At 30.5% G+C, this 27,879-nt stretch overlaps 4 protein-coding genes across 12 annotated transcripts; all 4 read right to left on the reverse strand.

Moving 5' to 3' along the window:
* Positions 1–19: 19 nt before the first annotated feature.
* LOC132912237 (uncharacterized) lies at positions 20–6,092 on the reverse strand. Of its 2 annotated transcripts, none has more exons than XM_060969515.1 (3): positions 5,748–6,092; positions 4,176–5,337; positions 20–4,032 (listed from the first exon to the last, which is right to left on the reverse strand). In XM_060969515.1, the coding sequence occupies exons 2-3, from the start codon at positions 5,073–5,075 to the stop codon at positions 2,047–2,049; spliced, it is 2,886 nt and encodes a 961-aa protein (XP_060825498.1). In that variant the 5' UTR covers positions 5,076–5,337; positions 5,748–6,092; the 3' UTR covers positions 20–2,046. The 2 variants fall into 2 exon arrangements, with proteins under 2 accessions (XP_060825498.1, XP_060825489.1); XM_060969506.1 differs by having other exon boundaries at positions 5,744–6,092.
* A 1,499-nt stretch (positions 6,093–7,591) lies between these two features.
* Positions 7,592–11,845, reverse strand: LOC132912316 (DET1 homolog). The gene is made up of 8 exons (XM_060969726.1): positions 10,776–11,845; positions 10,535–10,672; positions 10,316–10,460; positions 10,120–10,228; positions 9,837–10,029; positions 9,459–9,742; positions 8,082–8,288; positions 7,592–7,883 (listed from the first exon to the last, which is right to left on the reverse strand). The coding sequence occupies exons 1-8, from the start codon at positions 11,181–11,183 to the stop codon at positions 7,700–7,702; spliced, it is 1,668 nt and encodes a 555-aa protein (XP_060825709.1). The 5' UTR covers positions 11,184–11,845; the 3' UTR covers positions 7,592–7,699.
* A 248-nt stretch (positions 11,846–12,093) lies between these two features.
* On the reverse strand, positions 12,094–17,658 carry LOC132912435 (E3 ubiquitin-protein ligase RNF126-like). 4 transcript variants are annotated; one of them, XM_060969870.1, is made up of 8 exons: positions 17,441–17,658; positions 16,616–16,717; positions 16,294–16,460; positions 15,898–15,999; positions 14,457–14,617; positions 14,238–14,353; positions 14,042–14,139; positions 12,094–13,852 (listed from the first exon to the last, which is right to left on the reverse strand). In XM_060969870.1, exons 1-8 carry the CDS (start codon positions 17,519–17,521, stop codon positions 13,762–13,764), a joined length of 918 nt encoding a protein of 305 aa, XP_060825853.1. In that variant the 5' UTR covers positions 17,522–17,658; the 3' UTR covers positions 12,094–13,761. The 4 variants fall into 4 exon arrangements, with proteins under 4 accessions (XP_060825853.1, XP_060825837.1, XP_060825843.1 ...); XM_060969854.1 differs by having other exon boundaries at positions 14,457–14,629; XM_060969860.1 differs by having other exon boundaries at positions 15,898–16,002.
* A 3,069-nt stretch (positions 17,659–20,727) lies between these two features.
* LOC132912276 (uncharacterized) lies at positions 20,728–27,728 on the reverse strand. 5 transcript variants are annotated; one of them, XM_060969661.1, is made up of 7 exons: positions 27,600–27,728; positions 27,288–27,511; positions 26,273–26,430; positions 25,958–26,183; positions 24,848–25,869; positions 24,444–24,745; positions 20,728–24,071 (listed from the first exon to the last, which is right to left on the reverse strand). In XM_060969661.1, exons 2-7 carry the CDS (start codon positions 27,349–27,351, stop codon positions 23,999–24,001), a joined length of 1,845 nt encoding a protein of 614 aa, XP_060825644.1. In that variant the 5' UTR covers positions 27,352–27,511; positions 27,600–27,728; the 3' UTR covers positions 20,728–23,998. The 5 variants fall into 5 exon arrangements, with proteins under 5 accessions (XP_060825644.1, XP_060825626.1, XP_060825635.1 ...); XM_060969643.1 differs by having other exon boundaries at positions 24,848–25,881; XM_060969652.1 differs by having other exon boundaries at positions 26,264–26,430.
* Positions 27,729–27,879: the final 151 nt, after the last annotated feature.

The following is a 27,879-nucleotide window of genomic DNA, read 5'->3' on the forward strand; positions in this document are numbered from 1 at the left end:
AAGGAAATACTGATATTAATTACTTGCTATAGATTTTATTGTTATTACTCTTATTAATTTTGCATTCAATTTTAACGTGATATTCAAACAATTTATTTGAAATGCGAGATTATAAAAAATCTTGACTTAAGATATTACATCGAAGTCACCTTATGATCAAATAACTCAACATTGAGATGCCAAGCGCAGATAAACATAACTTACGTATTTATATAAATTTCCATTAAAATTTAATGGAAAAATAGGTATAACTTACGATTATCGTCGCAAAGATGTTCGAACAGTAAACAATTCAGTCGTTTGTCATTTCTAATCCAAAAGTCAGTTATATTACTCGTGCGTATATATTCAAAGGTTCGAAATTATACGCTATATGCAGGTGTTTATCGGATATTTACTTCGAATCTCATAGAAATAAAATTCAAGAAATAAGTTTCAAATTCCACAAACTTTGTACGATAACGGTTGCTTTCTCGTCAAAACGGCTGATGCTAATTGGAAGAAATCTTACATCAAATTTGTGCATACGCAGATGACATTCTTACTTAAGTAAGCTAAACATCGTCCTTCACAGTTTTTTTATCATGTACAAATCACGTATATTAATTTATACTCGAAGATTTACCTCGTCGAGTACAGTTAATACTATCTTATATCTCGTTCTCACGTTGCGTGTACACATTCGAAAAGGAAGACATTATACGGGAAAATACAAAACGAGAAACTTGAACTTGACGCACAATGTTCGTTTCTACGTTGTATCACCATCATATATGTATTATACACAGTATCATAATGCACGCGCATATTGCCACAAAGATGAATATCTTTCAAGTTTACCCCTCGTTATTTTACTATTTATTAGTACTTTATCAGTTTTATTTCATTTTCGTTACTATTACCTAGTAGTACCAGTTAATAAGATGTATTTAATTAAAATTAGTAAGATTGTTAAAAGGGGAAAGGAAGGAAAGCACGAACGAGGAAAGAAAAAATAAAAATGACAAATTCAAGAGAGAGAAGAAACAGAGAAAAAGAAAGAAATATATATATATATATACTAGTGCTAATGTCAATTTCGAGATGTCGTTATAACAGCTGTTTAATTAATAAATCGTCTTGCACTCTTAACATAAGCAAATATTGTAACAATTACTGATATCGTGCATTGTCAATATAAAATGTGACGTTTTACAAGATACTATATTATATTTATCCGAATCGATGAATCGAATAAATGATTTAACGAAAATAAACGAAATTTATACTAGACTAATGTTGCAGATATTAGAGAAACAACTAACAAGGATAGGAAGGAGATCCTACTAATTTTCTACGCTGTATTACTTTACATATACATATATCGTTATTAACAACATATCCGAGAAATACATATACGTAATAATAAAGGTTATATTAGAATAGATAATCATATAAAAGCAAGTAAAATTTCGAAAACAGAGAGTCATAGAATCAATATAAATAATTCAATTTCAGTTCACATAATAATATCGAAACGTGTAACACGGCTGTGTGGTATTATCATAGGTTGACACTTTTCTCATACACGCTTTACGCGTTCGATTCCACGATGCAACACGAGCGCTTCTAATAAATGTATTTCTAAAGATTTCGTTGAAATAAATGTCGTACGAAAACCAGTCGCTATATCGTTATCCTCGATGTACATACACGCATAGTGCGTTAATCGTAAACTAATTACATATACCTATATAGATGATGTACGGGATACAGCTCATACGATGTTACACGCTAGAAATTTTATAGAACGAAAAACAAAGATCATATTACAGATAATGATTAAATTAACCGAATAAAGTTTTAAGATTTAGTTAAATGTACACTTTCTAGTTACAAAAATAATTCTGCAAGGTTCTCAAACGCTTCTTGCACAAAATGTTTATAAGCTGGTTTCAACGTACACGTTATGTAGTGATCGTAAGCATGAATCGTTACAGCTGCACTTACCAGTAGGGTACTTTTAAAAACGTATCGTATAGAATCGTTTCATAAACCCCATTATTATTAATCATGCGTGGATCTATCTTCGATAAAACATGACTTCTCTTCATCGCCAAATATCGATCCATCGTCCGATAACTCGTTCGTATCGACTACCAATTCTTGTTTCCTTTTATTTCGATTCTTTTTATGCGATCGCTTGATAGAAGTTTCCTGTAACAACTTCATATAAGCTTTCGTCTTTAAATAATTCGGTGGTGTCACAGTCGGTGATATATTTCCCGTGCTGGTACTTGGACAATTCTGATCATCATCAGTCGTATGGTTCATCAAATTTTCCATGTTATTGACCGATTTGTCGTAAATCGGCTTATTTATCACATCATCTGCGATAGCACGATCATTTGAAAATTCTAATGGATTATACATTTCATTCGCAACACTTTCCAATGATGTCTCGTGTTTCTCTTCTATGGAATGGTTATTTTTCATTGCATTGAAACTTTTTCGCGAGCTGTTTCCACGTTTATTCTTTTTGTGAGATTTTTTAATGGAATCCAAATTAGGATACAATTCTGTAGTTGACATATTTCTTGGAGTCAATCTGCCCGTTACATCGTTCGAATCGCAATTCGAATCGTATACTTGCTCTACATTGTCATTGTCAACATTGTCATCGCACTTCGTTATTATATCATCCGTTTCTTCTGACTTTACGCAACTATTCGGAAAATTTAGTACAGGTGTTAAACACCGTGAAAAGCTAATGCTCGCCATAGTGTCATCCGAACGCTCATCTTTTTCAGATGCTAAATCGTAAAAATGCGTATATTCCTTATCAACTGTAAATGCAAATAATGATCTTTTCCTTTTAAGAGGCGTGAAAATTTTAAATTCTTCTTTCAATATATCCAATTCTTGTAGTTCGAAATCATATGACATATTTTTCTCACGATCCGGCGATATATTCTGCGGCTTCTTCCTTTTGCTTGGAGATAATTTATCCAGAGAAGAACTTAAGCTGGCAGATGCCACCAAAGATGTAGAATCCTCGACATTACTAACAACATTTAAATCCAAAGGAAAATCTTCAATGCTGTTTTTACATTCGGATATTTCATCGTTAAATGTTCGTTGCTCGTATTTGTTATTTGTTACTAAATCCATATCCTTATTGAAGTATTCTTGCCGTTTTAAAAATCCACATAATATTTTGTTATGCTTGTCCTTTTTATGGGACTTTTTGACAGAACTAAATTGCGACAATAATAGTCTGCTAGAACTCACCTTGTCAGGAGTAGATGATCGCTCGTCTCTTGACGCATCAGGATTATTCACCTCTATGGATGTTATTTTATTTTCTTCTGTACTTTCATACTGTTCAATGTTTTCCGAACATTTTGCGTTCTCTTGTTTTTCCGTAGCTTCGAGTTTGTCTTGTAAAACTTTTGGGCTAAACAATCTCCTTTTATTATTATCTTTAATTTTTTTATGAGACTTTTTTATGGAATCTTTACCGATTGTTTGTAAAATATTGATACGATTCTCAGGAGTAACGGACTTCTGCGACTCTGATACAGTTTCTTTCACTGGCTCCGGCGTTACCGATCTACCACCGTTAGCTAAATCGATATTTTCGTTACATGAATTACTCGCATCAATATCGCTACGATTAGAAGTGTCAGCTCTCGAAAAACAGTCTACATTCCCCTCCGATTTTACTTCAGCATCGAATTTATCTATTTTGAGTATAACACTAGTATAATTCAACTTCCACTCAGATACTTTTTTAGATTCCTTGAAAACATGCTTCCGTTCTTCTGTGTAGTCAAAAAGTGAACCTGTATCTGACATATCATCTTCGGAGTGGCTTAACACCAATTCATTAGAACTTCCATTAGCACATTGCTCTATATCCGATCTAGAATCTTGAAACGGATCGTTCTGTTTACTATATCGACTATATCTATCTTGAAGTACGCTCTCGTTTTCTACAAAACTATTTGTAAATTGTGTCGTATAGCCATCGCTGCGCCTTGATGATCTTTCCTGTGTATAATAATATTACAATGTACAATATTAATGATAACTTCGAGTTAATACATAAACAATATAACTATTTACTTTTAATTATTAAGAGAGACAAAAGCTATTAACTAAGAGAAAGGAATTCTCGAGTTCTCTTCCCTTACCTTCTTGTGACTTCTTTTAATAGCACTCATACTTTCTGGAACTATACAAATTAGATTTTTAGGTGTGCACGATCTACTGTCATCTTTATCATGAAATTCGTGAAGAAGGTTCCTTGAAGTATTCATGGTAATACTATTTGTATATTTTGTTCTGCCTTTGACACGTTTTAATGACTGCGAATTGGGTGTCGCAGCAACATAAACGATGTTGTCGATAGTTTCTTTCAATCGACTACGTAGTAACGGCGTAAAACTTGTCGAATGACATGACAATTTTCTAGTATACTTCGCATTAGGTGTGGAGTAATGCAGCATTTCGTGTTCCTTTGTACTTTGTTGCAATGGTGTCTCATTTTGGTTTTCGTCGATAGAATCAGAAGATGAAAATAATAAACTACTATTTGCCGAGTCGCTAGGATTGTCAGTGAGACTCGAAAATTTATTAGGAACAGACAAAGGAGAATTAAAGTTCAGACTCAAGGATTTCCTTATACCTTTCTTCGCGTGCCTAAAACTTTTTGGACTAGGAGTTAAATTAAAATTTAATGACTTTTTGATTTTCGTTTTTCCATAATAGGAAGGACTACTATTGAAATTTAAAGCTCTCATTATCTTAGCAGATCTAGATAAATGTTTGTCTTCCTCGAAAGGACTGTTTTCTGAATTGGAATTACAGGCACTTGTATCAAAATTCAAGGATCGACTCAGCCTGTACCTAACAAGACGTTTGCTTTTATGTGGAACCGATCTACTACACGTTACATATCTATGTTTAAATGAGAAATCGTTCTTTTCTAGAGGGCTCCATGCTATAAAGCATTTCTGATCCATCTCGTAATTCTCTTTAGTCTTATCAATATTCATTTTTGCAATAGCCGTACAATCATCAAACATAAACATTACATTCGATATGTTTTAAACATAAAGATTAGCATGTAAATATATATATAGAGAGAGAGAGAGAGAAAAGTTCTTTCATTCACAACCCCATATGGTTATAAATTTCTATTTCTACATATGTGTAGACAAATAGTAATAACTACTAGGAAATATCAATATTAAATCGATATTTAAATTACTTCATGGCACATTTTTACCATTACGAATGATTTGTCCAAGCGCGATTTTCTTCTAAAATACAGATAATCTCCATTCTACGACACTGCAACAAAACAAAAAGTTAGATATTTAAGATGCAACATAAATTTTGAAACGCTATATATTGTTCATTTTAAAAGCAATGATGTTCTATTCGTACGATATTTTGCATAATAATTCTTTTAAATTTCAGCTAATTTCTATATTTTAAGTTCAAAATTAATTGAAATTAGATATTTATATATTTTTCCGTCATCTTGGAATACGGTATATGTATATGTAACTCGTGTTCCGATCGAGGCACATACATATATAATAATAAAACAATACAATATAGTACGTACGTGCAAATAATAAACCTCGGAATATAATATTCAATTACAATATATACAATGCATCAATACAAATGCATCGTGTATTAATTACATATATCATAATTACAAAACGAGTACCAACTTTACAGAAATTACCTACAGAGTTTTAAGTTACGTGTTTGGGGTCAAAGTAATATAAACTGGCCGTCTTCGCATAGAAAGATCGTAAATTATCGAAAATCGATTCTTCCTTTACCACATCTTTCTCTTCTCTTGTCTATTGAACTATATATATATTATAGGCGAAAATCCAAAATTCTATTTATTCGATTACAAATATTCATATAAAAGACATCAAGTATAACTATCAAGCACTACACTTTATACAAAATCCAGCATGGCTTCGCATGTCTTCTTCAAGCATTTCAATACGTCCCTTTAGAATCGGTACAGCATCGTAGTATAGCGTACAGAATAGATGGCGCTGTATATTTCCCATTAATCGCTCTACTCTACTCTACTTCCTAATAATTATTTTACGTTAGATACGTCAGATTATATCAAACAACATCATATATTAAAATTCTCTATACGAAAATATTTATTTAAAGAATTTATATGGTAATATGTGTATTTTTGAATGTGATACTAACAGAGAAAAAGAAAGGATACTTGGGTATGGTATCTTTACGATGTAAAAGAACTATTTTTACCATATCAGATTTAGCGAATTGAAGAACGCTTACCACCGCAATTCAATCGTATTAGATATACATACGCATTAATTAAATTTACCAAAGTAAAGTGGGAATCATAAATTTTAGTGTATGCTTTATTACGACCTTGTACTCGATAATGACGTAACTAGCTGGCTGTAAAAAGTCAATTTGTTTATAGTCTGCCAGAGGATCATGGTAGCGGGATGAGGTCCGATGCTCGGTAAACCAATATATTTTGTTAATACTAATCGAACTCGATAATAGAGCATAATTACGTTTCTTGTACTCCATGATGTAGATATAAAGCTATAAAAACGAACCGAAAGCTGTTGTATTTAACCATATATAGCGGCTGATTGTGTTTCGGCGGGACAGTGTGTTTATTCGTTGGTAAGATATGAATATAATTACTTTTGGTCTCCTGCCTTCGGCATGATAACAGGTGAAACTGTTTTGTTTATACGTATAACCAGCCTTCACCTCGTCTGTCGATGACATAATTCAAGCATGTACACTGGCACTATTCAAGTACGCTTGTATAATAAATTTATGCGTGTATAATAACGCTCAAGTATGCAGTTACATGTGTAGCCGGCTTAAGTGTACACGCTCAATTTTTTAGTTAACTTTATTTGAATAAAAAGACTTCAAATTTGAATGTGAAATTATATCCATGAAAATATGAAATATATTTGACCCTGTTAATTCAAATACGCATTCAATAGTTGATTGCTTACTCTAAACGGTATAACAATTTCTAAAAGTATTAAATTTCGAAGAATATAAAGTTTTACCTCTTGTATTTGATTATAACAGAGAAGAAAAAAATATCGTGGTGCAATTAAATACGTAGGGACATAATAAAGACTTTAACTTATTCGCTACAGCGTACATACTTTTATTACATGTATTTACATGTATGATACTTACAAATTTTTAAAGTTCATGTAATAAAAGGATTTTTACATTTAAATTTAATAGTTGGTCAGTATATAATAAAATATCATTACACTAAATTACATATTTCCAAATGGCTTAATACCTTGATCATTTGAAATTACTTCATTAATAGAAGAATAGCTGACAACAGTTTCATATAATGTATGCGTAACTCGTGAAAGTTATGTAACGTATATTTATTATACTTAAGATTATAGAACATAAAACGTTAATATCTAAGATTATACGAAGCTCTAATGTCAATGAAGATTAAGAGAAGTATCAACGAAGTACAAAATCCAATTAATCGTACTTTCGTAATAAAATTATTTACATATGCATCAACTTTTCTAATAATCCATCAGTTCGGAAAAGTTAAGATTATTATTGAAACTGTACAACGAGATCGTATTCATCGGGAAAATGTAATACGTTGATATACTTCGATGAAAAGTTAAACGTGCCTAACATGAAAACTGACGATGTACTCTGCGTTTGTTCGTTGAACAGAAATAGCAAATGGATCTGTTGGATGGAAGGTAAATGCAACTAGTCGTCTCGCAGCTGTAGGTGTTGTACGACCTAACATTCCCGCGTACATTCGAAATTTTAAAAGACCAGAATCACGAGCGTAAAACCTTTAAAAATAATGTAATAGCATTAATAGCATTAAATAATTGCGTTTAAGTATCAATTATCATTAAAAAGAATAATTTTAACATATATACGTGGAAGTAATTTTAATAACCCTTGGCAATTTTTCATATGAAATTTATACGTTTCATAGATTTAGCAAGTAATTCCCAGAAATATCAAAAGTCAAATGGAAACTATACCGTATAGGGTGTTCGCCACAAGCTTTGGGACGCTCCATCATAGATACCCATTTGTCATCGTAACAAAATAGGGATAAGTCAAGGTACGGAGAACTAGAGTAGGATTGAGCGCATATAGGCAATTGAGCAAGTAATCTTTTCGTAGCTTCTGTAACACCACCGTATCTGGCACTTATTATTGTTTGTTTAAATCTCTGTTGTAACAATCTGTAATAAAATTATGGATTAATACTATTTTTTAAATATTTTTAGAAACTGTGTTGTATTTTTTGCACACCACTTTTGCGCATTTCCTTATCAGTAATTGCTCGAACTTGGTCACGCTGGATGCGACATCCAAAAGGGACAGGCAATAAGAATGAAAACGATACGTTACTATCGGTAAAAAATGAAATTTATATAACTAACTCCCTTTCTTTTTCTCACAATATAGAAAGTGTTAATGATCCAGCGACATTTTTCTAATTAATATAATATAATATAATATAATATAATATAATATAATATAATATAATATAATATATATATATATAATATAAACCCACAAATAAGTCATAAATCGAATTATTTAAAGGATTATCGATAGTTAAATAGGAATAGATGAGAAGATAGTTATTTGAACATTTGAAAGTACAATAGCGCTTCCCAAAAATATAACTAAGTGAAGATTGAAACGTCGAGTTATAGCGTGTCATCTATAATTTGATTGCAACTGATTTCTTTATCCTGTACAAATTAAACAAATCATTTCTTCTGTTTTTGCATATTTGCGCAGATAGGTTTATATTTTGATAATTTTTAGCACAGCGAATCTCAAATTTTCCTCATTAAAAATCCTGGTAGTTCTAATCCTAAAAGTGAACTTTCGACTTTGGTCAGTTTAATTGAAATCAGAAAAATCTCGCCGAATTATTAACAATTCTTACATTGTAATGGAATAAAAATTATAAAAATTTCACTTTTCACGTATATCAAAATGATGGCACACCATTTGTTGCTTTAAGCATCAAAGTGCTGGTTCTGGTGTTAACTCACATGAGTGACGCCAATTGCCGAGGTTTTCACATTATGTGGAACACCTTGAATCGTACTTTGAAACATTGCTATATTTGATTGATAATTACGTTGAGTGTCCCTAAATTATACGACTAAAGTATATGTGTATGCGAAAGGGAATGTTCAGTTCTTTGGCGTTCGAACAACAAGAATTGAACATTTCGGCGTACGAAATAAAATATTTCCATATTTCGAAAACGATGAAAAATCTATGCGTATACACACACACATACACACACACACACACACACACATTTAATCTTGTCTCAAAATACCGGGATATCCTGTATATTACACCTTGTACTCTCGTGAATATTATACCTTGCATATATATTGTTAGATGGAGAACACATATACTGACAATCACCACTCATTCTAGCATTCCTGAAGAAATCACTGAAGTTTTCAAATTGTGTTAATAATTGTGTGGACGTGTTATCATATGCAGCTAATATTTTAGCAGTGACCATATCATAAACTACCAGAAGTGCAGGTTGTACATTAGGTTCGTTTGCTTGAAGCGTCGCCACTTCTTCACTTGCGAATCTTACAAGAACATGATTTGTATCTAACAACTGCATTTTCCACATTCGTAACGCGTTTAACTGAAACATTAATTTATTATGATAACATATATTTAAAGCATCATTATGCTCAAGATTTTTATAATAAATAACATATTCAAATTTTATACAATACTTGATCAAAATATTGATAAAAACGTCTCAACTCGTATGGATCCTTTCTTGTAGCGCTAATATATGCCGCTCTTTTGTACAAATAAACTAATAATTTATGTTTAAGACAGTTTATTATGACATCTCTAAACGGACGACAGTTCACTCCTGGACATGCACTTCTCACCAAATATGCGTCATCCTCTAAACAAAACCTGTTTCCAACCAATGTCAGTTATCGATAATATAACAATGGTTACTAGAAAAAATTTAAAACAAAAAATTTCCTTTTATAGAGGTGGTACCTTCCTATTGTTCTAACATTGATAAACATTCCATCAAGAATTTGAAATATATGAATGGTTTGATGTTGAACAGACAGTACTGCCAATATATCTTTATAAAGATAAAGGCCTACATAAATAAAAATGTTTGTTAATTGATCTGAATAAATGGTGTAAACACGATATTCATGAGCAATATTTAATTAAGACTGCTTGCCTTGATTATGAGACAAATATATCTTATCTACTTTAAAATGTCTAGTATCACACAATTTCCCTCCGTGTAAATCGACAAGGTGTAAGCTATAATCTTCAAGAGGTGATCTAGGATTTGGAGTCAGCGCTTCATTGTTAGAATAAATCTTAAAGAATGAAATTTAATATTATTTAATCCTTAATAATTTAAGAATTATTAGCCATATGATAGCATCTTTACCTGATAAAAATGTGGTCTCAATTCATCTGGAATATGTGCAGCTGAACCAACAATTACATATCGGCTATCGTCTGTAAATAAACTGCATTCTCTGTTCAATTGTTCATTACTTTGAACCACATTAACAATCCATTTAGCCTATAAATATTGTAATGAATCTTGTTATTTATTTTAGTTAATAAAAATCGATTATTCATAAATGAAGTTATGATACTAAAAGATTAAAAGTAATACAATACACCTTAAAGAATCGACTAAAAATGTTCCTTCTAATTTGAAAACTACAGTCGTCGTTCTTATGACCGATATATTCGCCTTCACAACTTGCTAATAAATCGGCAGCTGCAGGTGCACCACGATATTCATAAACCTCTATAGAAGTTTGGTCTGCGCTAAATGCTATCAAATAACGACCATCAGGACTGAATTTCCTAAGGAAACATGGAGGTTTCTCCACATTCATAACAGTGAAATTTGGAAATACATTTTGATAAAACTGTCTAGCACAGTGTACGTGTGTTCCTGGATAAGAGCAGCCAAACGTTTCTCGACGTTTCAGGCGTAATACTATATTCTGTGGGCCTATTTTACGAGGTTTAATAGGGCAAGGTTCTGTCACGTATTCAATCTTTGCCTCCTTTTCAGCCATCCCTTGCGAATATTACGAACATGTATCAGATTATTCATTTCACTTGATGTACACGTACGTGTAAACTGAACAACATAAAAGTGCCTTCTATTTTTGTCTTTATAGAGATAGATCAAACCCTGTCGTCTTGGTTATGTTCCATATTTCATTTAAGTTCGTAAGGATGAAAGTTTTAAGGTTGATTACACGTTAACAACGGGAGATAATAATATCTTATATTTGTAATATTATTAATGTTACTAACATATTTTATTTAAAATTTAAATAACTGATATGACTTTAGATCAACATGAACTTTTTTCCGTTCTTCTACGCGAAGCGATTTGCTATGTTAGTTTGAACATATTTTGCATTTAAATCTATGTATTTCTTTTTGCACCTATTCTCTTACTGTACAACTTGTGTAATCATATTCTGATTTAATAACTTTTAAGATATCAATTTGTTCATTCTATCCATTTTTATTGTTATATTTATAATGATCACTTCATTATTTTACAGCACTTTATGAGTTACTTTATTATTACAAAGATACTATACTCATCTATGCATAGCGCATCGTATATATATCGCATACACGCATGCGCGTATGTGAATCACATACTGTTTGACCTATGCATATATGAATTGTATAACTTTATTAATAATATAGACAATAGATCTTCTAACATTTAGGATCGTTCGTATAAAAGTAAGGAATGTAGATGAAAATCGTTCAGTATTTTAATAATAACCTAATAGAATTTTCAAATTTTGGATACTTCTTACTAAAAATATCTATACAACTCCTATATATACATTTAATTGCATGCAGGATATTTCTCAAATGTTTCTCATATATATATATATATATATTTATATTTATATTTATATAGTTTATGTTATCTGTTAAATATCTGTAACAGTTAGATTTTTTAAACAAAAACCACTTTATTTATTTTCAAGTTTGTTTACAATCTTTTGCAATTAAATAATATTTATTTATGTAAATTGAATACATTATCTTTTTCCCCGATTACAATTTTTCATCTTTTTCCACTTATCGTATTTAAAAACAGACAACATAAAGAACTAATGTACTCGTTATATCTTTTTATTATATATACTGTGAAAACAAATCAAATTTCATTGACCTATAAGAACAGCAACACTATAATTTATTACATGTATATTACGTAATATGGCAAATTGAAGAAGTGTTTATATGCATATTGATATTGCAGGTAATTATTACCTGAATTGTATACTATATTGAAATCTATAAAGTTTTAACATGATACATATCCGTATCTAAATGCTATTCACATTCTCTACTTTACTCATATATCTATGATACTTATTATTTCAACTGATTATCAGCTGTGAATTACGAACGATCAAATTTGCATCTGTACCAAACCCGTATATCAACTCAATGATAAATAAACAATTCGTTTATTGCGCTAATAGTTAATGTAATATATTTATGTTCGATTTTATGATGAGAAGAGTAACATAAATTATATAGGACAGTATATAACCGTATTTGAGAAAGAAAGTACAACTTCAAACAAGTACACAAATATCATAATCCATTCTACTTTTCCATCTCTCATAACTTCCATTGTAATGTCTCTGCAATTTCGTTTCCATGACCAATTCTTGCGTGTATTTCATGCACCAGCATAAATTGAATAGGATATTTGTTAATGATCAAAATAAAATAAAATATATCGATAACAATTTGTAGTACAATACTGGTGCAAACACTTAGTTTCAAGAAAAGAATGTAAATAAGAGAATATTAGTGGCTAATTTTTTTACAATTCTTAAAACTCAAAGGAACACTCGTACATGTACGCTGCAATTAAACAGCATAAAAAATCAAGATCATATGAATGGAAAAAAGAAAAGAAAAGAAAAGAGAAGAAAAGGAAAGAAAAGAAAAGAAAAGAAAAGAAAAGAAAAGAGAGTATGCCAGAAAGAAAATTGCTGCATAAATTTTCAATTAAACTGTACACAATTAAAACCACTAACGTTTCTTCCATTATTTTTATGTATAACACACTTCCTACGCTTAGATTATGTTACAGTGTTTTCTTCATTTCTCATTTTGTAAACATTATTGTAATCACCTTAAATTTATTAAACATCCAAATTCAAACTTTTATAAAGAAACATACACGTTCTTCTTAAATTTCTTACTTATTTTTGCAAACTATGAAATTGTGTATATGCAGGCGCGCGCGTAAATAAATATATACATATATATAGCAACAATGATTATTTCAACTATAAATACGCACGTCTTTGTTTGACCCTTAATCTTCATATCTCGTTATAATTCATGCAAAGCAACACATGCAAGTTGTAATTTTATATTGCGTTATTTGTTCTTGATTCACATTACACTGTTGATTGAAGTATAAAGCTTGAAATTTATATTAGTGTCGAGATACAATATTGATATATATGAGCATCGCTCGAGTGAACAGTGCCAGGAAACAAATTTGAAAAAAGTGAAAAATAGACGCATGTCGTGTGTGTATATTTGCGTGTCCTGCTGGGTAGAGAAAATATTAAGACAGGATAATCAATCTCAAATCTCACTCGATGAGTTACTACTGGAGTTATTACCACTCGAGGATGAAGGTGATGATGTTCTAGTATTATTTGATTCGTTGGTTGCCCTAGAAGTAAATAGATATAACTATGAGACTTTTATACTTTCCACACAACATGAATATTCAAATTCTTAAAATGTACAGTTTCCATGTATTACATATATTTAAAAATATCAATTGTCATGTTATGTTCATGTTATTGCTATGTCTAAGTAAAAAGATTTAAGCTTTATATAGATAAAATATCTAACATACCTAAAGAGAGCGACTAAGCTACGTCCTACGGTATCCTGATGTACTTCTGCCGAATTTTGACTTCCCAAGTGCTGTCTACAAATAGGGCAAGTACCATGCTAAATGCGAAAAAAAAGAAAAGAAATGGAAATATTATGAAAAGACATTTGTATCATCTTGAAATAAAATTGAACTCTTCGAATTTTTTTCAACTTACCAATTCTAACCATGGTACAATACACGGTGTATGATATAGATGTAGACAAGGAAGTTGCTTAACCGGTTCAGAAAGTTTGAAGTCTTCCCAACAAACGGAACATTGAAGTTTACTATCTGTATGTATAATTTATAAAATATAATTTATTGTTAATGTTTAGATTAATTTTTTAAATTATGAGTTACAGTTACAATATACATATGTACGCGTTTTACTCACCCACATGACACTGATTCACAGTTATAGTTGGTATTTCATCGATTTGTTTTCTTGGTAAGGGAGGTGGTCCAGTTCCATCAATTTGATTCAATAATTGCGTTACAATCGCGTCTAAGCCATCCTGACCCCAGACATAATCTCCAGGATTTCCCAAGAACAGTCTAATATTGAATCTACATTATTGTGCTTTATTTTAGTAATACCAAATATCAAACAAAGCAATAATGACTTTTATCCTGGGTGAACAAGCTTTTAAGTGCTTCTCTTTATGTTTATTTATACATATCTAATGTTTACTCACATGGTATAATGAAAGGAAACAATATAAGGCACAATGCAAGTTAAATAAAAGTGATTTTTCATCTACTATTTATAATATCGCTCTTTAATTTATGATTCATGATGATCCTGAATTCATGTAATAAATTAAAAATATTTTATATTAATAAATTTAACGTATTTTGTATTCACACATACACACACGCGCGCGCGCGCGCGCGCGAAAGATATAGTATATATAATATATAAATAAAATAAAATGAAAAATAAATAAATAAATAAACATATATATATATATATATGATAGATTTATTCAATCAATATTCGAATAAAATAATAGTCAGAAAATAAAAGTCAGCATTACTGTGAAATAAATCATAAAAATATCTCCTTGCAAAAAGGATATAAGCCGTTCTAGTAATTTTTTCGAACTTTCATTGTCATTTTTTATATTTCCATTAATACCATTTATTAATATCTCTTCCACGTAACACATTCTCAAGTTACTTTTATGTTTATTCGGTTATTTCCATCCCTTCTAACAGCGAGTACTACATGGCATGTGATTATTTGTGTGGAATTGTTCAAATTTTAATCTATTATAAACATGTAAAATGAACGAACATACGCTCATATACGAGCAACATATGGATATACACGCATAAATCAGCTTCATCTATTCATACGCTATTTAAAAAATATTATGTATAAATATAAAGAAAAGTGAAGATTACATACACAATTATATATTCTATGTAATACTTAAAAATAAGCTCTTAACTAAAATTTGGTTCTAATTTCATTGAAATTCTTATTAAACGCTTGTAATTATTTTTTTCTTAATAAATACCATGATATCCTGTTTTATATGCCAAATAGAAATATTTTACATGCAGATGAACTAAAATTGGAAAATTGCTTTTGAATTCACTCAGGATAATATTCTATATAAGTAACATGCAAATCTCTCTCTCGCTCTCTTTCTCTCCCTCTCTCAAGATATGTTTACATGAAGTATGTGGTTTCCTTTTTTATATTGTACAAGTTAAAAGATTTGATTTGCCTTGTAAATCTTCTAAACTTGAGCAATTATATGCATACATGCTTATATACATTAGGTAAATAAGAATAAATGTATAATAAAGATTAATATTATACATACACAGGTAGTTGTGCAGCTTGTGCTACTCCTTCTGAGAGATTAAGTATAAAATCTTGTATGAAATTCTCTACAGACACAGGCATTACTTCCTGTCGTCCACGACTGCTGCTCAACATAAAAATAACAAATCATATCCATACATACCGCATAAGTCGGTAATAAATCAATTACATTTATTAAATTTCACTTTTATATAAATAATTTTTGTCTTCTAAAGAAACACAACTAGTATCAAGTCAATTTTCAATTTTTGTCTTTGATATACTTTACGCTTACGTTATATTAAAATAATCAAATATATTATTACCATAAAGATACATACATGGAGCTAATTATTTAATTAGAAATTCTAATGTGTAAACACTGTGAGCTTTTAAAAAATTAAAAGCGATATACCTATTAGAACGACGTGTATCTTGAGCATTACGTGTCCAATGAGCTCGTCTTCTACCAGCAGGACCATTATTTCTAACAGGTGTAGAACTGAACGGTGTTTCAAACTGATTAGAGAACTCCGTTTCATACTCCCCTCTTAAAGGAACATCTGCGTAACGTTCCCAAAGCTACATAATAAATATTTGATCAAAACAATAACGAAATGCATCAAAATATAATGAAGTTACAAAACTATGATATTATAATTTAAAAACAATGGTCATTTCATCTTTAATGCATCTATAATGTTATTTACTATTATGAACTGAGAAATGATATTTACATCATCTGCGTCGTTAGTAATATGCATTCCAGATCCACTGTCACTGCTATCGCTTTCTAATTCCTCTATGAAACCACTCGAACATCTTGGACATGTGTAATCCTAGAAAATAGATTAAACATTATATCAAGTCATAATCAACAAGAACCATTCGTGTCATTACAACAAAAATCTGTTTTGTAAAATAATTTGAATAAATATAATACACAGGAAATAACTTAAATCCTTCTGCGCTTCTTCTCGTGTATCTGTCAAAAAGACACCTACAGATTTAATACTTAAAGATCGATAGATAAAGTATGGATAACTTTTGTGTTTATTTGTTTAGATTAGATATTAGTTACAATTAATGTAATTTATTGTACAATGTTCGATAATAAAGCAATAATATATTACCTAAAGGAATCAATGATCAATATTAAGTATACATACTAAGAAAAGTATCTAGAAAATAAGTATAAGAGAGAGATGAGGTATATATAGAATCGTTTTAAATACATATTCTTCGATCTAATTGAGTTTTACATTAAAATAACATTATCATTCATAATACTCGAGCGTTAACTGATTTTAATATAGATACATAATGGTGAAAGTAAAAATGTAAGAGGTAATGAGAGAATAGTAATTTGTGCGATTAATTGTACTTGAAAAGACGATAGTTTAGTGCGATTTTTTATATTGGACAAAAAAGAAGGTAGAAGGAAAAGAACTTTTACGCGTGATACTAAAGGACAACTCGGAACAAAAAATTGGAGGTTTTACACATAGTGTCATGTTTAATAGTATAGTTATTAATGTGAAAAGAACGATAAATATACTTACAGGTAATAAACGTTCAATTTCGATACTGCATTTGTGACAAAAAAATCGGGACATTGCCCCGTCTACAACGGCTTCCGCCATCTTTTACGTGTCCTCTTTGCTCCTCTTGCCTATTTCTGACTATCGTGATGAATCGTAACCCGTCACAATTCTTGATGTACGTTGATTACGTTTTAAGCGAATGCCGAAACAGAACTGGAAAACTACTGATTTTAAATGATACCTCCACGTATCACGAGATGGCGTTTAATTAAATTAGTCGATTTGCGCAACAATCTATCATTACTTCGTTCGATTACAATTCTTTAGTTTTAGTTTTCTTTAGTTTTAATATATTTCGTTGTTCCCTAACTTCTATTCAAATTGTAATCTTTCTTCTTAATTATCAGTTATGAGTATAATACCATTGTGTCTTTTATTTCCATTTGTAAAATATTCGTGGAGACATTTTCTGAATAAAAAGACTAGATTGTCTTCAAATATAAATATGTATATACTACATACATAATATTTTCGTTCGTATACAGCAAGTAAGATGAAATCCTTTTACTTTTTATGGTAAAAGTATGCACCATACGTGCATAATTAATTACTTTATCGATCGTTAAATATGTATATGTTTAGCGCATACATTTCAAATGGCTCGTGCATTTCAAATATTATACAAATGTATCTCGACAGAGAAGTATAAGGTTAGGTATGCTGCGCCCGTACGCACGGTTGTTTCATGTGTGTTTGTGTATACTTGATCATTTATTTAGCTCCTCATTTTTATTCAGGGATCACAGGATGAAAAACATTGTTAATTAAAAATATACTGCAATAACAAATAGTCTTTGGCAAAATATGATTGATATGTACGACTCTTGATACTCTATCGTATTTAGCTATCAAATTATTATATGTAATTAAATATACATTTATGTACGTATGTGAGCGAGCGCACGCGCGCGTGTGCCATTTTTTGGTATAGTGTACTCGCGTATAGTTGCATTATTTTCGAGTAGACCGTGCACGAATATCTTTGATTATGTTTCCTCTTCGCCACATGTTTGATCATGTTCAAATTTGTGAAGGCCTTTATATAAATTATTTACGCAGCTATAAGAAATTTAAAAAGCTAAAGAGCGTTACATCAATTGCGGAAATTTCGTATTAAGTTATGTAACGTTATACATGAAACTGTATTAAAAATCTTTATCGAAATTTCTTGGAAATTTTTCATTGACATATTCTAAGGAAACACCTACATATACATATGAGTGAACAAATAAGTGGATATATTAATTAAAGATTAATTAAAGTCAGTGCAGACTGAATAGTTAATAACGAACAGATTATGTAAAGTACTGATTTATTACAATCAAACGATAGTCTACCGACACAAATGTTCTAATACAACTTATATCAATGTATAATGGTTCACTTACACAAGTAAGCGCGTTAAAGATTTCTAAACCTACTCAGATAAATATATTACAATATTTTAGATCACTAGACGAACAGTTAAATAATTCAAATTTTTGTACCGTTTGAACTACAAGAGTCTTGAACATTTTTTCTTCAAATTCATTTTAAGTACCCGCTTGTACCCTTTCTCGTCGAACGACTGTATACATGTAGAAAGAGATTTATTATATAATGAACACATTTCTTTCAAAAATGCAATACAGTCAAGTTTAATGAACACACGAAATACGTCGATTATCATAAGAAGAGATTTCGATTTTCACAGAGTCTGCTTATAGTTGGAAATACGTACATGTAGTAATCGCATATGGTTTTCGTTTCACTGGTTTCATGTATGCTTCGATTCCCTTTAAATGTAATTTTATTCGTGAAATTGGTTTTAGAACTGCTTCCTATTACTACGATCACTCACTTATACATATACATATGTATGTACTTATGTTTCCATCGTGCCTAATATTTGCCTATATGAATTTTACACTTATATCGAAATTAATAACTCCTTTCTCTTGAAAAAGAAGACGAAAAGGATAAAGAAACATTCGGTACATTCTTCTTCAAATTATATCAAATGATTGATATGAAACATTACGTTTCACGTAATCATGTTATACTCTACCTTCTTTTCCTTTTTTTTCTCTGTCTCGGTATGTAGTTATAACTGTAACTTAATAAAAAGATAATTCGTAACTTAGTATATGCAGGTATATGCAATACGTGATAATACGATATATATATCTATATCTTATATATATCTTGTATATATATATATATATATATATATATATATATATATATATATAAACGTCATTGTCGTTCTCCTGTGACTTTTCAATAACTTTGAATATCTTGAAACTCGAATTCTATCTATTGATATTACAATGGGAAGTTTAATTTATAATACTTAACAATTCAATAATAATTATTATAGATTTTAATAATTATAAACGCATTATCAATTTCACAAACGAAATGTATGTATACGTATGTATTTTAAACTTTTCTTCGTGTGGATATCTATAGGGAGTCCAGTATATCGATTCATATACTTATGTATGTATTTTAATTGAAACAAATAGATATTATTCCAAAGAAGATTGTCATCAAAACTTGAATCACCATTTTATATTGAATAATATAAGTTTCGAATGAAAATCAAATGTGGAAACATTTAAAAGATTAATCAGAATTTCGAATTTAGAAAACGAGAGAACATTGCAGTTTATAATATTTTAGTATATAGTATTTTAGTATTATACAAATGATAAAAAACCGCGGGAATGTCTATAACTAATATAACTATAACTAATATTAAAATAGACTTAAAATAATTATCATCGGATCAAAGATATTCTAGATAAATTAGACTTGCTGCATATTGTACCTCGCCGATATATACATACCTACATATGTAAGCATGTACATACATACATACATACATACATACATACGTATTGTAGAATATAGCTCAACGCAGAATCATTGTATGTATAATTATAAAGTTACGGTATGTACCATAGTTTGAAATTCTTGGCATTATGATAGACGCAATAAAACATTATGTTATAAAAATTTTTCCTTTCTTTTCTTTTCTTTTCTTTTCTGTCATGGTTACCAATGTTTTCTTAGCTATTTTTCATATATTCCACGATCTCTTTCACATCCTGAGTTTCACTCAAAATGTTCATGCACGTTAACGTTACTTGTAAAAAAACATAACAACGAACACTGTAAACAGATCTATTTCTTCTCTTATATTAATAGAATTAACCAAGTTGGAAGTTTACGTTGGAAATAAGCATTACGAATGTCATAAATTAACTATTACAGAAATAATTTTTATTTTGTCGATGTTTATCTCATACATAGAATTCACTCAAATTACGAAATTCGTAACGAAGAAATCGCAGATTCATTAAGGGATATAAGCAGCTTAAATATCTTTACTAGGGTTGAACACATTAAATGGTAACCAACAAGAGAAATGGTGGCATTGTTCTATCAGACGAACGTAATTATAATAAAAAATTGCCTCGATAATTTATTTGATTTATTTAGGTGCTAAGTGCTATATGTATATAACTATAACTTAAATAAATTTTGTTTTGCTAATATTATGCACAATTTTCACATCCTACGTACACATAAAATTTTTATTAATCAATAAACTAGTGACGTAGTAACTTTAATCATTCATAGCTGTTAACATAGCTGTCCTGCTCTGCTCATTAGTCGTAAATGATTGCCAAATAATTAATTTACTAATTTATTAATTAAGGTCTTGAAAAGAATCAAAATATTTAATCCTTTTTGATGCATTATACAATTAGTTTCTAATTATGGGTAATGAAAATAAAATGGCAAAACAACACAAATTATACCAAAATTCACTAAAAAAATATATAGCGCTTTGTTATTTCAAAGAAATAATTTTATGAAATGTTAATATCACTTCCTACGTATGTTATAAAAATTATACAATTTGGCACAGAGTTTACATATTATTACTGTATTACATAAAATAACATTGGTATCTTACGAGTAATTTTAAAAGTAATTTTTGAGGCAATGTTTCGTCACTATTACGTTCGTCCGCCCGAACTTATCCAATATTCTCTCAATTAATCACACACCTCCTATTTACATCCTTATCCGCAGCAGAACTGCAAAACGTACTCTCTGTGCATGTTTCATTAACGTAAAGTGGTAAATCTACGCAAAAATTTAATTATCAAAGGAAATTAGTAACAGCAATTGTTAATTAATTTTTGCAACTTATTACTTCTACATTTTTATATACTTTTGAATATATAAGCAATAATTAGATAATTAATATTATACTTTTGTACGAAATAACAAATATTCATGATCACACAAATATTTGTGAAAATAATCACAACTAATAAATAATTGTATTTTTCCTACATTTGATTAACTAACTGATTGATTAAAGTATTTCACAAATATAACAAAAATATAAAATAAAACATAAAGGTACAACGGATTAAAATTACAATGAGATTAATAATGTCATAATGATAATAAAATACTTATTAATCTTTGCTAACATATTATCAATAATTAGTCATCCTATACCTTACTAATTTATAGAATATTTGTAATAATATAAAAAAATGTCTTACATTAGGAAAGGAATTTTAGTGAAATACATCACCGACTTGATTCAAATAGAAATATTTGTATATCATTAAATATGATCAGTCTGATTCTTAAATTCTATCCATAAACTAAAATATATTATAATTACTAAATATTGCATGCTTTAGGGGACCATTTCATATTTTGTTTCATACGTTAAAAATCATTAATCACCGATTAGAGACAATGAATATTTCACTCATGTGTAGTTCGTATAAAGTATGTTGTTACAAATAATCCCCAATAAGAAAAATCTTTCTTCTCACTTTACATAGAGTATAATTGTATAGACTTAAAAATGTTTATCCTTATACCAAAATGTTAAACTTAGTCGTTAGAAATTTTCACCATATCTTATGCGAGTCGAGTGTTTGAATGTAAAATTTGGGTAACTACAATCATACTTTCCATTAAAAATCACAAAAAAAAAAAAAAAAAAAAAAAGAAAAGATCATAAAAAGAACGTTTTACATACGAAATAAGACATTTTCCCGAATGTCAATTTAAAAGATTTAAGACGAATATTATATCTTGTATGCGCGTAACACACAAATGTACGAACGCTCGCATACATAACACTGAAATATAATAGAATAGAGTCAACATTCACACGATAAGTGGAAGAAGCATAACATATATGTACTAAGGCTGATTTAGACTATTTGAACCAATAGATCTGTTTCAAGCATATGTATATACAAATCGTAAAACAATTTCTATTATTTAACATATTGTACACTTATGTTTCATGCTAAATGAACGGCAAAAATTAACAAATGTGTTGAGAAATTAACTAAAATGAATATATTTATGTAATTTTTATATAACTTGGAGGTTGTACTCAATATTGATATGTATTCTTAAAAGACTTCAAAACATATATATACATATATATATACATACATATACATATATATATATATATATACTTGTGCACTGCACATTATCTAATAGATTTACTTTTGTCCATTTTCGTCAAAATACCAGAGTATGGAAAGAAAATTTATATGAAAATATTTTCAATTAAGCTAGAATATTGTGTTTAAATATCATAATTAAATAAAGGCTTCTACATTAAGATTTTCACAAAAAGTTATTATAATAATGAGATGTAGAAATTAAGAATAATATAAATAATGATATAACAGTGTAATAATATTCGAATAAGTTATCAAATTGTCATTGACTTACCTGCAACCTTCATATCCTATTTTATACTCACTTTTCTCTCACATTATTGAATAATTAGTATTGAAATTATTGTAAATAGGTATCGAAATTAACAATTGGTAAACAAATAAAAAAAAGTGTATATGTAACAATGAGTATCATATGAACTAATCTGTTCTTTATATTTTATTGCGTTATCCAGTTTCCAGAACAGTATGATATATATATATATATATATATATATATATATATATATATATATCATACTGTTCATGACAAAACAATAAAGGAATTCTGTAATAAAAACGATAAAAATTCAATTTTCAATTCTGTTGATGAATCTTTAACAAATGATATGCATGGAACATAGTTAAAAATACTTTAGGTAGTTACGTCCTTAAACATATTGGAATTGTAAGTTGCTATGCAATAAATATATTATCTAAACTTTGCTCTCAAAGTTTAATAACATGTAAAGAAAAACCGTGAGAGCAAAAGCGTGACTCATATTTTCCATAGGTCATACATAGTTTTGAGTATGTGTGTGAATAGTTTATATACAGTGAACAAGATAGAAAAAGTTTCACCATAACTCTGAAATTTGGCAATGTAATACTATTTACCGACAATATAACGTTGTCTGCAACGCAATAAAATATGAACATTGTTCGTCTTCCTTAATATTGAATTTTGATCAATGGTAGTGTAATATAAATCATTTTAATAGTTATACGATGCACAGGAAACACATAACTGCAATCAATTTTCATCCGAGGATTCTGTGGAACTTTGAGGCATTGAGTTGAACCAATTTTCACGAATGCCAGTGCTCCTAGATACAAAGAAATATCGACAAAAGTCAATCAATCAATGGCACAAATGTAAACTTATAAAATGTTACATTCATATTGTTTCGTTTACTAATTTTTCGAAAAATATATAATTCAAATTGAACAAATAGTAGCAGAAAGAAGATATTAATTAGACATGGAGACCGGAGGCGAAATTAATAGGCAGCAAAAGAGAATGAATAAAAGATGCACGCACAATCTTGTATAATACTATGATAAATTATTAAATTTTTCTTCGTATGACATGTTATCACAACTATTAGTTGTAGTGGTTCGATAATCCTTAAACGTTATAAAGTGATTTAATATTAAGTTAAGTAAAAAAGAATAATAATCCCTTTTTCTATAATTACCTTGTTCGTTGACGGGTACTTATAGGCAGTGTGAGTGAAGTTCTATAATACTGAGGAGTAACATTTGAAGCTGTTTCATCTGGTCTTCTATGTAACGTCATAGTTTCGTGCGGAGACGTAATTAATTCATCTTCGTTATCTAAGTAATAACGAGAACCTGTTGCGCTTTTACAATTTTCACATTCGCTTCTGTAATCATCTGTATCGTCGTGGAGAGTAGAAAGAGCTTGCATGCTACAAGTGCATGCTACCGATTCAAAACTTCCTTCTTCATTAATTCCATTAGCTATATTTAATGGTGGCTGGAATGCGTGAAAATCATTATATACATACAATAAGTAAGTGTATTTGAAAAGGCAGAATTTTATAATACTTACAATATTATGTTAGATTTTGTACTATACCTTAAAATCATGAGATTTTAGTTCCATTTTAGGATCCAATGGTTGTCTTTCAATTTGTTGCAATCCTGAGGAAGAAGCAGAAGAAGGCTGTATTTGTACATCTTCACGAAATGTTTCTGGATTTGTATTTTCCCTTGAATTTTCTAATTTAGTTACAGCATTTTGTTGCGAAGAATGTGGTATGTTCGACGTAGTAGTAATATCAGTTGTTATCGTAGATCGTAAAAATTCTTTCTGAGTGCAATCATTTATAATATCTTGTAACTTAGCACCGGTACGAGTTGTTAAAGTCCTAGGAATTGTACGATGAGCAGTCACACTAGAATTTGGTAAGGTTGCGGATATTGTAAATGCTCCAGTTTGTCGAGGAAGGGTGGTATGCGTTTGATAACTTTTCGGAATAGTAGATTGTTGTTGGGTGAAGTTGGATAAAGGTTGTGCAGTTACATCAGGACGCTGATTAACGAAGTTCGGAATTCCAATGGGAGTAGGTAAATTTTCGTAAGTACTTGTTCCCATTGTGAAACTCGTCGTAGAAGTTCCTACACTAACACTCGGTGATAACGTTTCGTTTTGATTCGACTGCCGATAGCTAGCATATATGTTTGGATTCGATATTGGTCTACTTGGCGTTGAGATTAAGCCACTTTGATCCGTTATGCCACTGTCGCATATTAATGTTGACGAATTGCGATTTATACCACTTTGAGTGCTTCCTACTAACGATATACTCGTACGACTATTGGTATTTGGCAAATAGGTGTTTGGAAAATTGAATTGCGGAAGCGTTTGTGGGTTCATGGATAAAAGAGCTTGTTCCGCTCTCGCTGCTGCTACTGCTTCTTCATAAGGTGGTGGAGCCTCGCCACGAGGAAAATAATTATTCGGTGGTTTCCACAATGGATAACTAGCTCCACATGGAATGTCATCCATAGGAACACCATGCGACAATCCATCTCGTTCTAAATATCCCATACTACCTAAGTTTCTTTGGTCCTCTGCTAACTGTCTGTTCTGTCTTCCTGCCACGCAAACTTTTACAAAATAATCAAAATTTTTGATCTATTATCCTAAGATAAAAACACTTGACACATTGTGAAGGAAAAATACCTCGTATCTTTCTTTGGCGCAAACGGTGTATTAAAAAAAATAACAGACTCAACGACAATACAGCTGTTACAAAACTAGCAACAGATCGTAGTCCTATATCGTAATTTGTGGCAGCGTCGTTTGCGTTGCTATCAATCCCATCAGATTTGTCATTGGGTATAGATAACACCGTATCATCCAAACAAATATATTGGCAACAGATATGCCGGGTAGATTTACAATATTCCTGTTTAACGTAGAGTTAGTCTTTCAGTCAGGAAGAAAGAAAATAATACCAAGCGCAAAGCGATATGATTATTTTAGCACTTGAAATACCTCTGCATACTTGCAAACAAGTGCTCTACACCACTTTGGATTGCCATTATCACATACACATAATGTACAGGGTTCCGGGCCAGGAATGTATATAAAAGTATTTTCATAGACTCGTCCTTGTTGATCTTTGCAGGTGACACCACTTTCTGCATGAATAACTGCAAAATATTTATAAAAGTATTCATAGGAACTCTTACCCATTTATGAGATTACTAAGCAGTGAAATTATGAGAAATGAAACTCATAAATTGAATCATCGATTAATAATGTTTTCCTCAATTTGTCTTTTGTATTATTTGTTTGAATTTCACACGGCACAAAAATAACAATTAACAAATATTTCGCTGAACATAAATATATTTGACAGCACAATTTACAGAAGATTCATATTTTGCTAACATAAAGTGGCACGCGCATATCGTATCAAGTGATCAAGTAAGCAGGTGAGCGGCAATGTATATACATGCGTCATACGCACGTTACGTCAATCGAAAAATCCACCGGGTATAGGGTGTTAAAAGCTGCCATTCGACACATAAATATCAAGAGTAATAAATAAATGAATCTACAAGTTGAATATACAAACGCAGAATGGTAAAAAATACTTATATCGACGTATGACCGGATGGTTTAAAACGACGCTAGATAATATTTCACTGATTCATTGAATCGTAGGAGCGTAGCTTTAACAAAAAAGCTTCTTCCCCTCCTTGTTGTTGTTGTTATCGTTATCATTATCATCATCATTATCATCATAATCATCATCATCATCATCATCATCATAATCATAATCGTCATCATCATCATCATCATCATCATCATTATTATTATTATTATTAATCAGAACAGAGCACGCAAGATAAAAGGTTAAGGTGAGCGTAATAAAAACAAAAAATTACTTGGTAAAAAGCCGACTGAGAAAAAGAGGAAGGTCTACGTATAAACGAGAAAGCGTTTGAATTGAAACAATAGAAAGATCGGTATAAAGAAAAGAAGAGTGTCATGTTTGACTCACCGTTAAAAAATAGAATAAATGCGTAAACTGCATAACCAAGAAGGTTACTGCCACTGTATTTCATTCTGCGTTTGTTATCTCATCATAATCGTAACCACTTGGAGCGGTGCAGCAACGAAGCGGAGAAGGTATCGTTGGTCGTCTCAAATGGTGTTTCGTTCCGACGAGTTGCTGTTGTTGGTCCTCAACATTTTTCACGACACAATTTCAACTAACATCTTGCGCTAAAACACCTGTACCATGAGTGATTTATATAGGAGCAACAGTTATTTTCACACAGCTGCATATCTTAGAAACACCTCTTTTACTCACAAGTGTCCTTGCGAAGTATGCGTCCTCTCAAATAGGCACACCAACTTGCATCTACTTTGCACGGACTCCCGACACCCGGAATGATCGATTAGTAAACGGAGCAGCTATCGGTGTCGAGCACTGATACCGTAGCTATCGCCATCTTCGAGCCATCCGCACAACTTTCTACGAGCAATTGCCATTCTTCTACCGTGTCAGTCACCACGCTATCCTTCGGCAATGCCTTCGGCGAGCTTACCTTATCCACTGCGATCGAATATTCTCTCGTCCATCGAAGTAT

Source organism: Bombus pascuorum, chromosome 1 (assembly GCF_905332965.1).
Source record: "Bombus pascuorum chromosome 1, iyBomPasc1.1, whole genome shotgun sequence".
Classification (NCBI taxonomy): domain Eukaryota; kingdom Metazoa; phylum Arthropoda; class Insecta; order Hymenoptera; family Apidae; genus Bombus; species Bombus pascuorum.

What these genes read in the sequence shown, in the direction of transcription:
- LOC132912237 (XM_060969515.1), bottom strand. Translation starts at nt 5,075, where the DNA reads ATGTTTATGTTTGATGATTGTACGGCTATTGCAAAAATGAATATTGAT. An exon ending in TTAAAAGAAGTCACAAGAAG is followed by an intron (nt 4,033 to 4,175) that starts GTAAGGGAAGAG and finishes TATTATACACAG; the next exon opens with GAAAGATCATCAAGGCGCAG.
- LOC132912316 (XM_060969726.1), bottom strand. Translation starts at nt 11,183, where the DNA reads ATGGCTGAAAAGGAGGCAAAGATTGAATACGTGACAGAACCTTGCCCT. An exon ending in TTTATCAATATTTTGATCAA is followed by an intron (nt 9,743 to 9,836) that starts GTATTGTATAAA and finishes TTAATGTTTCAG; the next exon opens with TTAAACGCGTTACGAATGTG. An exon ending in TGTGGCGAACACCCTATACG is followed by an intron (nt 7,884 to 8,081) that starts GTATAGTTTCCA and finishes TTATTTTTAAAG; the next exon opens with GTTTTACGCTCGTGATTCTG.
- LOC132912435 (XM_060969846.1), bottom strand. Translation starts at nt 17,521, where the DNA reads ATGGCGGAAGCCGTTGTAGACGGGGCAATGTCCCGATTTTTTTGTCAC. An exon ending in TTACTAACGACGCAGATGAT is followed by an intron (nt 16,461 to 16,615) that starts GTAAATATCATT and finishes TTTATTATGTAG; the next exon opens with CTTTGGGAACGTTACGCAGA. An exon ending in TTGTACCATGGTTAGAATTG is followed by an intron (nt 14,140 to 14,237) that starts GTAAGTTGAAAA and finishes TTTCGCATTTAG; the next exon opens with CATGGTACTTGCCCTATTTG.
- LOC132912276 (XM_060969624.1), bottom strand. Translation starts at nt 27,351, where the DNA reads ATGAAATACAGTGGCAGTAACCTTCTTGGTTATGCAGTTTACGCATTT. An exon ending in AGTATGCAGAGGTATTTCAA is followed by an intron (nt 26,184 to 26,263) that starts GTGCTAAAATAA and finishes TACGTTAAACAG; the next exon opens with GAATATTGTAAATCTACCCG. An exon ending in AGTACCCGTCAACGAACAAG is followed by an intron (nt 24,072 to 24,443) that starts GTAATTATAGAA and finishes CTTTGTATCTAG; the next exon opens with GAGCACTGGCATTCGTGAAA.